The 16,054-nt window shown below is 36.4% G+C and overlaps 1 protein-coding gene across 38 annotated transcripts in view; it reads right to left on the bottom strand.

Moving 5' to 3' along the window:
• Nucleotides 1-16,054, bottom strand: part of RIMS2 (regulating synaptic membrane exocytosis 2) — a 463,509-nt gene that overhangs the window by 65,562 nt on the left and 381,893 nt on the right. For 19 of the 38 annotated variants that reach the window (XM_028533552.2, XM_028533553.2, XM_028533554.2 and 16 more), the window contains one exon: nt 3,098-3,339. The exons of the other annotated variants lie outside the window; for them this stretch is intronic. In XM_028533552.2, the coding sequence (XP_028389353.1) occupies nt 3,098-3,339 (242 nt within the window). The remainder of the gene's footprint in view (nt 1-3,097; nt 3,340-16,054) is intronic. 38 annotated transcript variants of the gene reach the window in all.

The raw sequence follows: 16,054 nt of genomic DNA, 5'->3' as shown, positions 1-16,054 counted from the left end.
TCCAGTAATTGCAAAACAATATGTTTGCTATTCTACAGGTAAATATAAACTGGAAAATATGAGATAATCTGAATTCTACTGCCAATAGGCAAAGCTATTAGGTGGATAGGTAAAAATAACTACACATTTTAAGAATGATCAAAATCATAGCCATTATGTTACTGAAAATGACAAATATTAATGAAAATGATAAAAAGAATATTTATTTTCTGCTATACTACATAGAGAAAGAAGCTACCTATATGATATAATAAGGAACAAGACTACATTTCTTAAATCTGCCAACATCACAATGTTTTTGAAGATTAAAAACCTTTACCTACTCATACATAAACACTACATCATTGTTGATATAGAATCTCTGTGTATGGTCAGCTAATATATATTTTTTTCAATAAAAATATTGTTGCGGAAATATATATGAGATATTTACACACGAACTATAAAGACAGGAACTTGGTTCTTCAGAAACATTGACCATTCTCTTCTTGAAATCTTCTACACTCTTAGCTTCTGTGACAGTCCTCTCATAGCTTTCACCCTTCCCTCCTGGTCTCCTTCATCGGCTTCGGACTCATCCCTCTCCTTCTCCCCCAACTGCCTCCTTCTTTTATACTTTCAATAGCCACTGAGAGCACTACGACCATCCACCAGTGACGCACGGCAGAAATATAAAAATCACCTTAGAATTCTCTCTCCTTTACCTCCCCATATCCCAAGAGTCACTAAATTGAATGGCTGACTACTGTTGATAATTTTGCTCTTTAAAATTTCTTTGAAACTGCCACCTCTCTCTATCTTTATTATAACTGACTTAATTCAAATTCATCCAGACTCTTATCTCTTATCTGAATTATTGCACTGCTTTGCTAATTCATTCTAAAATACTCTTTACCAGATGCTGACTTGAGTTTATTTTCTTTATTGGAGCCCCACTAGAATGTAAGTTCGAAGAGCAAAATCTTTTTTCTTGTTCATGTTTTCTTTAGGATAATTCCTAGCATATGGTAGATGCTTTAAAAACAGTTGTTAGATAAATAAATGGCAGCCTGAATGTCCTGCAAATTATGTAAATTATGTCCTACAAATTGTGCAAATCTGACCACATCGATTCTCTACTGGAAACTTTTTAAAACTTCCAATAACCTAAGTTAATATGATCATCAGGACTCTCCATGATCTGTTCTCACTTATCTACCAGCCTCATCTCCAGCTACATTCAGTCCAATATTTCATGGTAAAATTATCCAACTCTCCATCATTCCTGTACCATCATGCCTGCATGCCTTTGTTCATTATAATTTTTCATGGTTTCTAGCTGGAACACCTTTAAAATTGTCCTATACTTGGTTAACCATTGCTGTCCTTTCACATCTTAACCCAGGTATAATCTCCTCCAGGCGCTTATTCCCGGAATTCCGGAATGGATCGAGTGGACTTCCTCTGGGCATCCGCACCGCACACTTTCTAGGCAATTCCAGCGAGACCACTGCCATGTTATCTTGAAGCAACCTGTTTAAGTACCTATCTTCTACCAGATTATAAGCAGCCCCAGGGATGATAAACAACTCAAGTTATAAATTTCTTTTTATTCTTTGTTCTCCATGTTCCTGGTACAGAGTAAACACTCAATATTTGTTTAAAAACCCTGAATGAATAGAATTACTTAGTTTAACACCACATATTTATTATCTTGTAATCTTATTGATGTTTTTTTAGGTTCTTATTTTTTTAATCAACAGACTTTATTTTGTAAAGCAGTTTTTTAGTTTATAGATGTTTATATGTTTTAAAGAGAAAAATGCAATAAATTAAGTTCTAACTGCTAGAGAAATATAAAAAATTTCTAAAGGCTAACACTTATCATATCAGCATAACACAGTTAATTACATATAAATATCAGAAAGTAAAAATCATTTAAATATAAACTTTACATTCATAAATTAAATTTCTATTTCTATATTAAAATGCAAAATAACACTTTGAAACACCAAATGAAAACTTCCTGTAACAATCATATTAAAAATAGTGAGCTACAGCCAGGTTATAAGGAATGCCATCAAATAACTATTTCAAAATAATATTATTGTTATATTGCAATATAACATTAAATTCCAAAATCACTGCTAGGTTGTAAAAGCAAGATTAGCCAGGTCCAAGAAATTATCTATGTTTAAATTCTTCTGTGTTGCACATTTAAGTCTTGACTTTTGTGTACAAGAACCTTAGTATTCAAACATAAACAAGATTTAATCGATTTGCCTGTAATTTATTTGCTGTAAGAGAAACACCATATTATATGCTTTTGTTTGTTAAGTAGAAGATATACTATTATTTCCAAGATACCAGGGATTTAATGTTTAACTACCAACACCCATTTGAAAAACGACACTGCTTTGACTCACAGATTTCTTAATTGCTAAGAGTGGCTTTTCTGAGTAGGAGTGTTGTATCTAATTTATTTTTTGCAGATGTGATTTCGCAACTGAATTTTAAATTAGCAAAGCTTTGAATATCTTCACTGCCAGCAGAAAATTCCTCCATCCCCGCTGCTGGAGAATACTGTTGCTTGAAGTTTAACCAGGGAAATAAAACTGCAGTGAGAAAATTGATACTACAGTAAGTGCTGCTTACAAACTGAAAAAGAAGTTAGGTTGTCAGCGGTAAAAATATATAATTCACACAAAATATGAGATGTCCTCTTCATCACCATAACTTGCTGGGAATGAGAATTAATTTGTCTGGTTCCAACGTGAGAAAGCTACAGAAAAGTAAGTATCTCACAGTTCAGACTATCTTGAGAAAGGCTCAGGGACTGGCAATCGGGGTAAACAGATCTTAACTGCTCCCTGAGGAAGAAAGACAGAAATACGTTTGGAGAACAGTGGCCAAGGTCTGCTTTAAAGCAGGTCCATTCATCACTGAAAAACAAAGTCCTTGTTATATTTTCAGAGAAGTTGACTAGTTTCAAGTGCCCCTTCCCCTCTGAAACAAGTCATCATCCACATGTTACTGCAATAAAATGAGTAAGAGGAAAAGACTGTGTGTTTTCATTACAACTCAAAGATAAAGTCAAAGGTAACGCAGAAATGCCTACCGGTTTGGCTGAGCTGAGAAGCGCTGCGACTCTTCCGCGAGAGCCCCACAATAGCTACCATTTTGGCCCCAATGCTGGAGCGCCGCTTTTGGCCGCCGGTGCCCGAGGCGCCCACCGCAGTGTCCGACTGGCTGCCGTCGTTCCTCTCCAGAGAGCACATGTCTCCGCTGATGCTGGTGCTTTTAGTCATGTTCTTCCCCGAGATGCCCATTTGTCTGCTTTGCATTTTGGATGTAAAGACACTGCAGACCGATGGATCGTTAAAAGTGAAGACAACAGTAAAAAGGAAAAGACAGAAAAGGTATTTTAGATGAAACATCTGAAATGGAATTAAATGGTATCATTTATGGAACATTTTTAGAATTAAAATGAATCAAATACTATGCTCTTGAATGGGCCTTACTGTTCAGGACAAACTTAACACAACTATGGAAAATCAGATACACGATTTCATTTCTGGTGTCAGAGAAGACACGCACTTGCATGGAAAACAATTCGTGAAAAATCAATGGGCTCGTTTAGGAGGACACGCTGTCCGCAACTGCGAGTGGGCTCCAGGGCAGCGGGACAGCACACGGGGTTTCCAAAAGGAGTCTTCTCCGCTTCGGCTCACTGCTGCCCTCGAAAGACATCAGATGAGCGGGAACATTTTCAAAAAATGGCAAAAATTATAGCATCCATTGCTAAGAGTGGCCTTTTAAAATAACTTTTTACGCTATGAAAAACCTAATAAGGTTTATCTAATAGCAGCTGAATTTTCTAACAGGGATTGATGTTTTTATTAGCTTTGACTTAAAAACAATTTATTTCACTTTATGTGATTTCATATTTATTGATATGTGTATGCCCCAAAAGGAGATTTCCCTCTTGCATTCATTTGACAGAAAGAAAAATTATTATCAGTTTTCTAGACAATGGTCAGAAAGCATCAGCGAGTCAGTGAAGCCCGTGAGCTGCCTGACGATCTGCTAGAGGAACGCTGTGAAGGGGCGTCCTCAGAGAAAGGACCCCGGGTTTCTCTACCGCTATTGGCCGGTGGTAGGAAGCTGACTAAGCAGCTGCCCTGCTGGCTCGGAAACCCTGGCCCAACGTGGCAGAAGCAGCCTGATGTGCGAAAACCAGAAGACTCATTTACACAGTACTGATTTTGAAAGTCATAGTTTCCGCTTTAATTTGATTCTAATAAATCTCACTATGTAACACATAATTATAGAAATAAAATTAAAAATAAAAACACAGAGATACATATTTATACTTCATTTACAAGATAAGAATAAGAAAATCGATCCATTGAGGTGAGTGCTTATCTTTAATTCAATTTCTTGGTATTAGTAAAAAAAAAAGTTTCCTCTGTCCTCGAGTAGAATCTGCTAAATGGATAGGATGGCTTGTTAATTTTATTAATGTATGCACATTCTCTTGAAGTATTTAAAAGGGAAAAGGCTCAGTGTGATATTCAAAAAGCACGGTAAAGTATGTTATTTTATCCTTTATGTTAGTTTCAAGGAGAAATAAGAATAGGCAGAGAGAAAGAGAGAGAGTGCAACCTAAGAAAACACAACATATGGTTCTATAAACCCTAGGTCGATCATTTTCAAGTATGTTTGATTTTGCTGTTCAGGTTCTGGAGGCAAAAAGACTGGGTTTGAATGCCAAATTTGCTGCCACTTAACTAACTTTCTCTAAAAGAGTCAACTGCTCTACTCTGAGACCCAGGTTCCTCTAATTTATAGAATTAGAATATTTTATTTTCAAGAACAGAGATAATATGTCACAAGTAAAAATTCAATAAATGGAAATTTTAATGATTATTATCAGGGAATATGGACAATAGATAAAATAAGGTTAAAGCCCCTCAACATGTATTATATAAATACTTAACAGCATCAATACATATTTATAATTAAAAATTTATATTGAAAACTTTGAGTTTCAAATGTCTGCAATGGTTTTCCTATAGCCGCCCAGCATTGTATCATGGAGAGGAGACTACACTGAGTCAGGAATTCTGGGTTTGTTCTTTGGCTTTACTGACTGATCTTGGGGAAGTCGTTTCCCATTCTAGAACCTACTTTCTTTGTTTAATAAGTTAGAAAATGTAAGTAAAGCACTAAGCAGAATGCCAGATGCATAAGAGTTGCAACAATTATTCTCTCCCTCTTTCTCATTATTACCACCACCACCACCACCACCATCATCTGATAAGCATCTATTATAAACATCTTGAACCGGAGTATCTATGAGGTCCCAATGAACAATGAAATGCTTTGCTCCTCTTCCAGGGACTCAGTGCAAATAAGCACAGAAATGCAATGCAAGATTTTCATTGTGCGCTGTCATCAGAAAAGGCATGGCACAACATAGAAAATCAAAGTTTGATTGAGACCAAGGCTTCGAAAATAATCACACATGTCTAGATAGTCACAGTACCCTACTGCTTCTGTTATGCAAGAATTCTTACCCCAAAAGTGTATTTTGAACTCCCCGCCGCCCGACCTAATCTATTATCTACCAAGGAAGTCAAAGATATCCTCACACAATGTGGGTTATTGTACCTTGTGATTTGTGCGTTTTAATTTTCATGGTTGGATATAAAGGGCAAAAAGAACTTGGCCAAAAATCAAGCAGGACACAATAAAATACTAACTGGAAGTGGAAATCAGTGTGTAGATTAATATTTTCATTACTATTTGGTTTTAAAGAAGTACATTTTTCTTCTACCTAGCAACCTGAATAATGCATTATCTATAAAAAGGCTATTAAAATTTTTGTAAGATGGATTTACTTTTCATCTCCCTGCAACTTTAAAATCACTGGGGGATGAGTTTATAAACAGTTGCCCTGGGGTGCCATGCTGAGGGGACACAGACTGATGTGAGGCTCTCACTATTCGTTTTCTTTACTCTCCTCACTGGGCGTCTCCTGCAACTACAAGCAAACGACGCTGCAAGCAAACAAGCTACCAACCCAAACTGTTAAAGTGCTGGGGTCTTGATTTACGGAATATTTGTAATAAAGACTCTGCAAACGGGGCGATCATTTGGAATGCCCATTGTGGTTAAGAAAGCAAAGACCCATTACATTATCAATTACTTTAAAAGACAGTATTTGTAAGAGTCTGGCAATATATTGATAATGCATTTCTAATGTTGCTTGTGGTCTCAGTGATAGATTTCCGAAGGGCAATTTGGCAATATTTATCAAAAGCCTGAAAAAACACAAGCCTACCTTTTAACCTATTGATTCTACTTTTAGGAATTATCCTGAGGAAAAACTTAGCAAAGTGTGCAGATCTAGCAGGAATGATATTTACTGAGAATTGATTACAACAGCAGAACATACACACACAAGGCAAAACCCGATAAATGTCTAACAGTAGAGGGTGTCTGATAAGTTATGTTCATCAGTAGAATGCACTTTTAAAATGCTGTTGTAAATATTTATTGAATAAAATATGTTCCTGACAGGAGGAAAGGGAGAGAGGAAGCAGATACTCATGCTTGCAGCTTAGTTTTACCTGTCACACATACCAAATACCTTGCTGCTAGGGGACACAGAGACAAATTCAAATGCCAGAGGCTACTCAGTGGCGCAAATAGAAAAATAAAAGAAGTTTATGTTAAAAAATAAAGACACATCTCTTGCTAAACTAAGGAGTGCAGGAAACTTGGATTCATGGGATGATCTACCAGTCACCTGCATGAGAAATAAAGGGAATATGAAGAAAAATAACTTGTCTGTTGAGAAAGTGGGAAAAATACAAATGCACATAGCAAAAGATCCAGAAGGGTTCACTGTGAACAGTGTCTTGAAAGTAGTTTTCTTTTTCTCTGGTTGGTGATTACGCTTTTAAAAAATGTTACTGTTTTCTATTTTGTTTTTCCCTAAGTGAACACAAAGGTATTGGCAATAAGAAAAAAAATTAAAAGACAGGCGATGAAACGGACAAATAAGAAGAGCAATCAAGGGCCAGCCCTCCTCTCTCTTTCGCAAAGGTGAAACTCCCCCACCCACACGGTTCACTGCTCGGGCTGGGGACACAGCGTGGCTCTCAAGGCAATCCTAAGAGTTTACTGCACGATAATATGGGTGCTGATGTAGAGAACTCAGTTCAGAAAAAGACACGGGGCGTCTACATTTCTACATACTGTTTTATGCATGTTTTCTAATTTTTGCTTTAGTAAAACAGTGGAAAACCATATATTTACTATTTTCAAAGTAAAATATGTAAAATTGCCAGTGTAAGTTATCTATTTTATGACATACAGTTGCTGAAAATTTTATCTTAGAAGATTTTTAAAACGGCAGATCTAGTATTGTTAATTATTAGGAGAAAAGGTAATAAAAGGTAAGTGAAATACTTGAAAGTATCCCCCCAGAGACTCAAATGGCATCGCAGGGGTTATAGAAGTGTCTGAGTCAGTTAAATGAAGGTTGGAGGCCATAGGGCAAAAAGTGTTCATTAACAGATTTGAATGAATACAGCTAAGTGCTTGGCTGTTAAGATAAAAAGAAAACATGTGACAAAGACAAATTCTGAGTTTGTGAGGATATGGGCATATGAAAGCTGGGAAGGTGGTGAGAAGAGAACTTAAGAGACCGGACACTTGAGGTTGGAAAGGACACAGGCAATCCCAGGAGTGGAGGCACTGGCAATGCTTGGGCTAGGAAGTGGTGCTGGAGAGGGCTTGTAAGGCCCAAGAGTTAGAAGGTAATGGTAATAATGGCAGAGTAGAAAAACCCCAATGAGACTGGCCAAGTTCCCCAACATTATAGAACCTTGAAAGTCTTAATTCCTTTTTCCTTCCCTCTGCTGTGTTCCTGGAAGCAGGTGCCAAAAGCTAACCCAGTACCTCTCGTTTTGGTAACTCTTCCTTGCTTGTACCAGTTGCCGGTCATTGGACAGACACCTGTATTATAAAATACAGTTCCTTGAACTGAAGCTTGTTCTTTGCTCCGTGTGTGTGTGTGTGTGTGTGTAAGAAACCCTGCTACTGTCTAACGTTCCCCTAATTAAAACATTTCTCTAAATTCAATACTCTTCCTTTGCTAAAATGTGGAACTTGAAATTATTACCCTAATTTATGATTTAATAAGCTTTATTTCACTTACCCAAATAACCACCTACAATTTTAGGCTAGTAAAGTAGCGGAAGCCTGCTATCTCTAAACTTCCTTTCCCAACAGCTTGCGAATGACTGAAATTCCACTATGTTATCACAATTTCTAGATCCCAAACCACACTGCTAATGATTTACCAGAAAAGTCTCTTTCACTCATGCCTCTTTTTCCTAACCTAGAGAATAAGGATGTTAGCAATCATTGTTAAGGTACTTTTAACTTCCAAACTTTTATGACATTACTTGTATTAACTTGTCCAGTGGACCATGTTGAAGTCATCAATACTCAAGTTTAAGTTTGTTTTATATGTTACTCATTAATCACCATGAACAAAAAGACAAAACTTCAATGATTATAAGGACAGTAATATTTTGACAAGGTGTCCTTTTGGTCATGTATACTGAGTCTCTTTTGGAACCAAAGGAAGGCTTTCAGCTTGTTTGAAATCTAAACTTTTTTTTTTCTTTTCAGATTCTAGGTCGATCAGTCCTGCAGAGATTGTGCATCTCTCCTCTGGAATGATGTCTCGGCACGCACAATGCTAGGGCTTTTCAACGTTAGGAAGTCCACTGGCATTGGAGCCGTTTTTTAGTTTACTGCATGATTTTTAAAGTTTTCCTACTATTATTATAAATGTGAACTATTTAAAGCACAAGATAAAACCATGCATTATACAACAAAAAAGAGGCATTGGCAGATTTTTCTGGAGCTAAAGTACATGTTTCCCAATGTTCAGACTTTCTAAGATATATGTGAGACATTAAGTATTATATTTTTAGCCTCATTACACAAGCAAGGCAAAATATACTGTGAGAATGTTGGGACTAAAGTTATGCTTCTTTAGTATCAATACTTTCATTTCTCTTTGGTTGCAGTAATCAATAAAATGGTTTTTTAGCTTTTTTCAATTGTTTGCCTCTAAAAGCTAATTTTAAGAGAGTTACTGATAAACTGGCTTCAAAGAAAAACAAACTAGATTTTAAATGGGCTTAATTCTTTATACTTGGGTAATGAAACAGAGTAGTCCCCCTTATCCACAGGGCAGGGGGTGGGGTGGGCAGGATATGTCTCAAGAGCCCCAGTGGACGTCCGAAACCGTGGACATTGTCGAACTCTGTATACATTCTGTTTTTTACAGCGACTCGTTCTCTGAACTGTTTTTTACAGCGTCTGGTTCTCCGAACAGTCAGCATTACTGCTTGTGCGCTCTGAGGCCATTATTAAGGAAAGGAAGAGTTACCTGAACACAAGTCCTTCCACACCAGTTAGTGGGTCTGATTAAGGAGATGGTGACTAATGGCAGACAGGCAGCGCTGTACGGCTGGGACATGGTGGACAAAGGGAGGATTCACGTTGTGGGGAGGGCAGAAGAGGAAGGTGCAAGATTTCATCACGCTACTCAGAGTGGCAAACATTTTAAACTTAGGAATTGCTTATTTCTGGAATTTTCCATTTAATATTTTGGATTAAGGCTGACTACACATAACTGAAATAGCATAAGTGAAGCCACAGATAAGGAGGCTGGAGGCAAGTGGCTACTCTAATTCTTCTATATTTTTAAAATTCTCCTAAATTTGGTGCATAGCCCATCATGGATAAAACCTTATACTTGGTTCTTTGGTGGATAAGCAGTTCAACAGTATCATATGATTTTGTCAAGGCAACAAAAGCTGATAATTTTATCAAGGCAGGAAACCTAAATTTAGGTTCAAAGGCAGTCAGACATGGGTTTCTAGCCTATTTCTATCATTTAATAGTTCACGACTTCAAGAATATTTCTTTACCTGTTCTGAGCATTAGTATTCTCATCTATTTATTACAGATTTTTCCACTTGCAGATAAGCTTCATGGGGCAAGGACTTCACCTCTTTTGTTCACTGTGAAATCTCAGGTTTTAAAATAATGCCTGCCACCTTAAGTACTTGTTGAATAAATGAGTTAATCTAACAAAAATAATAATTCACACAAAGTTGTGATGAGGATTACATGCAAAAATGTATACACAGCATTTAGCATATGCTAAATGTTACCTCTAATTAGTATATATGTTTACAATTACAATCACATTGAGACTTTAGTAAAAACAGAAACTTAAACTTGCTCGATTTATTTGAAGCACTGATTTTACATAAATAGAAAAGTTCTGTGGCCTTGAAGAACTGGTCCCTCAGACTTCATATAGGCGAATAGCTCCCATACCTTTGGTCATTTCAAACTTGAAAAGATATATTTCAATAAAAATATTTGTAAGATGATTTTGTTACAGATATGATTAGTGATTAATACTATATAGACAAGTAAATTCAACTTAACATACATTTACTATCTATAAAATGTCATACCGTGTTTGGTACTGAATAAAAAGCTACACGCTTTTGGCACTAAGTGAAATGCTAAATACAACCATGCAAATAAAATTACTCTTCCATTTTGTTGATAAATAATGAGTCAATGGGAAATTCTCCTCATGTTACAGATCATCCTCCTGAAAGCACTGCCAGGCTCCAAAATTCGAGGCTCCCGTCATCCCTTTTTTGCCTGGAAAGAATGTTAATTTAAGTGCTGTACTGTGGCCTTTAAGCTAACTGTTACTAAGACGGGATCAAAATGCTCAGTGAGATTAGAGACCTAATGACAGCCAGCGAGGTGTTCAAAAGGGAGTCACCACTGTGACGTGGGCACGCTGGCAGCAAAGTGTTCACATGAAACATTAAAGCACTATTTTCTCAAGTTTGTGTCGAAACTAACAGCAGTAATATTCAAGAGTATTATTACTTCCACTACAATTAGTCACTTTATGAAACTAATACTTTCATTTTCAAATGAACCTATTCATCATAATGAAATAATAAACAGAATTTAAGCAAATTGTAAATATCATGTCTCAAACATGCTTCTCGTAGTATGTTTATAGGTTACTTCTGGTTTTATGGATATTTATGTATTAAAAATTCTTTTCCTTTAATAAACATAACCTGCCACTTCTCTTAAACTCACATTTGAATGACTAATAATGAATTAAATGTACAAATGAAAATATAAAAATGTTATTTTCTTCGCCTTTGACATGCCTTACAGTATTCAATTATAAGCCCCTAAGTATGTATTGATACTGTTTTATATTGCACTAAATATATATTTTATTAAAAAATTTTGATTTAAAATTGACAACAATAATGTTGCTGATAGTAAGTGAAGATCCTAAATTTTAATAAAAAAATGTGAATTTGAAATTTAACATTAAATTCTACAAAATCAAATCCTTACATTTTAAAATTCTTATGTTCCAAAATAAAAATCATAATGTCTCAGGACTTTTGAATGATTGTTATAAATTATTATACAATGGATATCAAACGGCCCAATATTTATCATCAGGCATTTAAAATCAAATTTATATAAATAAACACAATTATGTCATACCTATTTTTACAAGTAGTCACATATGAGAGTTTAATGAAAAAAAATTATGGGTTTAAAAGACAGGATTACCAATCAAGTTGTTGTATTAAAAAAAGACCAGGACTTTGAATCAATCTGATAGTCTATTTACTTAAAAAAACTAAAACAACTACTATCCTTTTCTTTCTTCTTTCCAACAAAGCTCTATCTTTCCTATCCAAGGTTTCTTAGACCATACTTCTCTCAGGAGAATGAGACAAAAGGCTTCACTTCGAGTAGTTCACTTTGTTGAATTATACTTTAAGAAGTCCCTAGAGCCGCACTGTCCTATACTATAAGCACTAGAACACGTGGTGAATGGGCACTTGAAAGGTGCCTCATCCAAACTGAGATGCACTGTATGTGTAATAAACACACTCAGTACACCTCTCCAAAAAGAATAAACTATATCACTAATTTTTATACAGATTGATATTTGAAATGAGAAAATATTTCAGATATATTAGGTTACATAAAATATTATTTTCATTTCATTTTTATATTTTAATGTGCCTACAAAAATATTAAGACTTACCTATGTAGATCATATTTTATTGGACAATGCTGCTCTAGATAACTAGTTTAGAATGGCATAGATTACAGTAAAAATGTTTGAAATAAAATTTATTTTCCGATGTAAATTATAATTTTCTATTGATGTTAATTATGAAATTAGTGTTGTTCTGCAAATAAAATGGACTAATGCAGACACCTTACAAAGGCAATCAAATATCACTGGCAAAACATTAAGCTTAATATTAAAAATAATATAACTGACATTCAAATAAAACAAAATAAATACACTGAAAGTGAAAATATAAAGCAGTAAAAGAATACTTAGCAAATAAATATTATAGAGATAAGGCAGACACATGCTCTAACACAAACAATTTATTTTTCTACTTTAATATTTATTTGGGCATATGGATTTCCACTCTTTTAAGGGCATTGACTCTTAATCTTGAACAAAGAATATTTATGATTAGCATAACTAGCAAGAAAAATACTTATCTACTGGGAAGTCAGTTGAATTTAACTCGGAGACTCACATTCATGATTTAGCTGCGTGCTCACGCTGTGAGTGAGTAATCCAACTAGCTTGTTCCTCCGTTGCCCTGTTTCATAAAGTGGGGATAATATTTCTCAGCCTTATTCAGAGAGTTGCTACATGGCTGTCTCCTTTCTTTATAGCTCATTTAATGAGGTATCCTTATCCCTCAATATTGTAATTTTGATTCCCACACTTTTCCTCAAATTATCAGCTTCTTTATCATAGTTACATTTGACTTAGATTTCAGAGCCCTCATTTCAATCACTCTTTTGCAAATACCTTTAACATTTTAGCACGCCTCCTCATACGACATCCAACTGGCAGGCCGTTTGTTGAATGCTTCTCCAATGCCTACATCTCGACGTTTGAGCATTGTTGAAAAAAATCAGTGGGACCGACTGATTCCACTGTAATTCACTGTCATTAACCTTAAAGGGTGTTCTACACGTGCACTTCCCACTCCCCACAATACCCACTGCGCTCCTTCCTCATGCTGCTCAAGCCTCCCACCTGTTGCTTTCCTCCCAGCAAATAACTTCTCCTTTTATTTCACAGGGAAAAAGGGAAGCTATTGGAAGAAATTTCCTTATCCTAAAAATAACATATGAATATATACAACATATTCATATCAATGTACACACACACACACACACACACACACATAGACACAGCAATAACTTCTAACTTTAAGTTAGCTGACTAAGCTTTTCTGAACTCCAGAACTGTCTACCCAATAGCCTACTTGTAATAACCACTCGGATGTGACACAGGATTTCACAAATTTGATGTGTCCAAACTGAACCTAACTTTTTTTTAAATCAAATATATTTCTGTAGTCTTCCCAGTTTCAGTAAAGAGTATCACTTTTCACCAAGTTGCTTAATTTGAAAATCCAAGAGGCACCCTCAGTTTCTCCTCCTCCTTTATCTCCACACCCAGCCTACCATTAGGTCTTACAGATCCTGCCCCTAAAGTGGATCTCTACCTTCCACCTCTCCCATCCCGACTTGCACTACTCAAGTCTGCGCTACTCCTGTCTACTATACTGCAACAGCATCCGAACCGTCCATGTCCCATTTTCCATACAGCAGCCAGAGTAATTCTTCCTAAAACATAAATTGGGTGATGCCACTGGACTGCTAAATGTTTTCAATGTCTTCTCACTGTACTTGGGAAAAACCAAATCCATAAAACAGAAGTTATCTAAAGAAATTTTCTTATCTCCCAACTATCAGTTTATAAATCTAATTGCTTCTGAGCACTACTCTCCTTTTTCTTCCCATAACAGACAAACAAAAAAAATGTCCCTCCTTGTAAACTGCACATCCTCCACAGGACTCAGGGACCCGCCCTCACCCTCCAGGGTGCTGCACGGCCGCATGGTTTGGCCCGTCTGTCTCTCTCACCTCATCTCATTTTTCTTTATAAACTACTTTTCAGCCTCTTTTAAACTCCTGGAAAGTGTTGGGCACTTTTCCACTTCAGGACCTTCACATATATTGTATTTCATTTGAAGTACTCCTCAGAATGACCTTATGAAATAGCAACTGATAAGAACAGAAGATTGTAGAGTGCAGAACGGTGACACAGTTTGCCCAAGGTCTCACTGCTGGTAAGCCGTGAAGCCGGCACTGGAACAGTCTGATTCTGAAACACTTGACCACCACACTTTACCAGGACTGCAAGAAGATGAAAACACATCCCACTCAGTTTACAGCAGGGCTGACAAACTTTGACTGCATCAGAATAACCTGGAGGGCTTGCGAAAACAGATTTCTCCGCCCCATTCCCAGAGTTTGTGACTTAGTAGGTCTAGAGGGGGCATCTGAAACTTGCATTTCTAACAAGTTTCCAGGGGACACTGAGCTGCAGATCCAGCCACCCTACTGAGACTCGTTGGCTGAGTCTTACATAGTAGTACAACTACATCCTGTGTGAGAAGATGGAAAGCCTTCATTTGCAGTTTGGTAAAAAGCATTCAGGTCACTCCTTTTGTTTTGCCCAATTCTTTCCGATTGGCCTTTACTACCTACATACCACTAGCTGCTCCTTGGCCTCACCTCACAGACAGGCATTACATTACGCTGTGGTGACTGTGCTTATCCGTTCTCCTAGATGCCTCAGAGATTTTACAATCCCCCCAGTCAGAGGTTTATTTTGTCTCTGCCTATGCAGTCAACATTTTTGTTTTCTTGTCTTTCTATAACAATAAGAGAAAAGTTAGGATGAAAAATCAGGATTTTTTGTGCAAATAGTTCTATGCTTTTAAATTAATAGCAAAATTAGGTTAATAAATAAGTACCTAGGCCATGAGACTGGAGTTCTGACTAGAAAGCATATGGCTTTAGACAAATGATCTCTCTGGCCTCAGTTCTTCAACTGTAAACTGAAGGGAATGGATAGTATGGAATGGAATGTAATTCTATGACAAGAGACAGAAATTCTAAAATGGCCAAAGGAAGTCTGTAGAGCAGATTTGTTTTCCATTAGAAAAAAGGCTAATGAGCTTAGAATAATATAGAACATAAATATTCCATTTAAGAAAACAAATATACTAAAATGTCCTTATCTTAGTTCTAATTATATGTTAACATAAAAAATACAACAAGAAAATGAATAGCTTTCAAAATTATTTAAATATATACATGGACTTGATGGTCACTGAAACAAAAAATACATTTTTATGAATTTAGAAAAGCAGCCACAAGCCTCTAGCCTTGCCTCTCCAAGCATTAATTATAGTAACATTAGTACTAACACAATACTAAAAGCTACCACTTACCTAATTTTTACTTTGCAATGAACTCTATGCAAAATTCTTCACATATTTTCTGTCTAACCTACACGACCCAGTAAAATATTATTATCTCGATTTTATAGAGAAAACTGAGTTTTATAGTGATCTTCTACAAATGAAATTCCTGAAAAAAATGTCCTTAATGACTCATCTATAGAATAAGACAGAACGTGGCATGGCCTACAACGTGAGTAACGCCTGACCTTGCCTAACTTTCCGATTTCATCTCCTGCTCTTTTCGTTCTTAAACCATACTCCAGAAAGACACAACTGCAGGTCGTTCCCTGGAATACCACATACTTTCGGTTTGCTGTGCCTTGACACCTGCTTTTCTCCCCTCTCATAAACACACTTCTTTTTGCACAAGGCCAGTTGGCAAAACACTATCTTTCACTTAAGTGTCTGCTTGGCTGAGGGCTCTTCTGTGAAGACTTCCCCAATCTCCCCCCCACCAGCTTGTATAACTGATGTGTTTTTCTTCCTGTACGCTGTATACACAGTGGAACCTTACAATAACATTTCCACAACAATGTGAAATCAGATGTAAC

The sequence above is a fragment of the Phyllostomus discolor genome, chromosome 7 (assembly GCF_004126475.2).
Source record: "Phyllostomus discolor isolate MPI-MPIP mPhyDis1 chromosome 7, mPhyDis1.pri.v3, whole genome shotgun sequence".
NCBI lineage: Eukaryota > Metazoa > Chordata > Mammalia > Chiroptera > Phyllostomidae > Phyllostomus > Phyllostomus discolor.
This window is presented reverse-complemented; position numbering and strand designations above follow the sequence as displayed.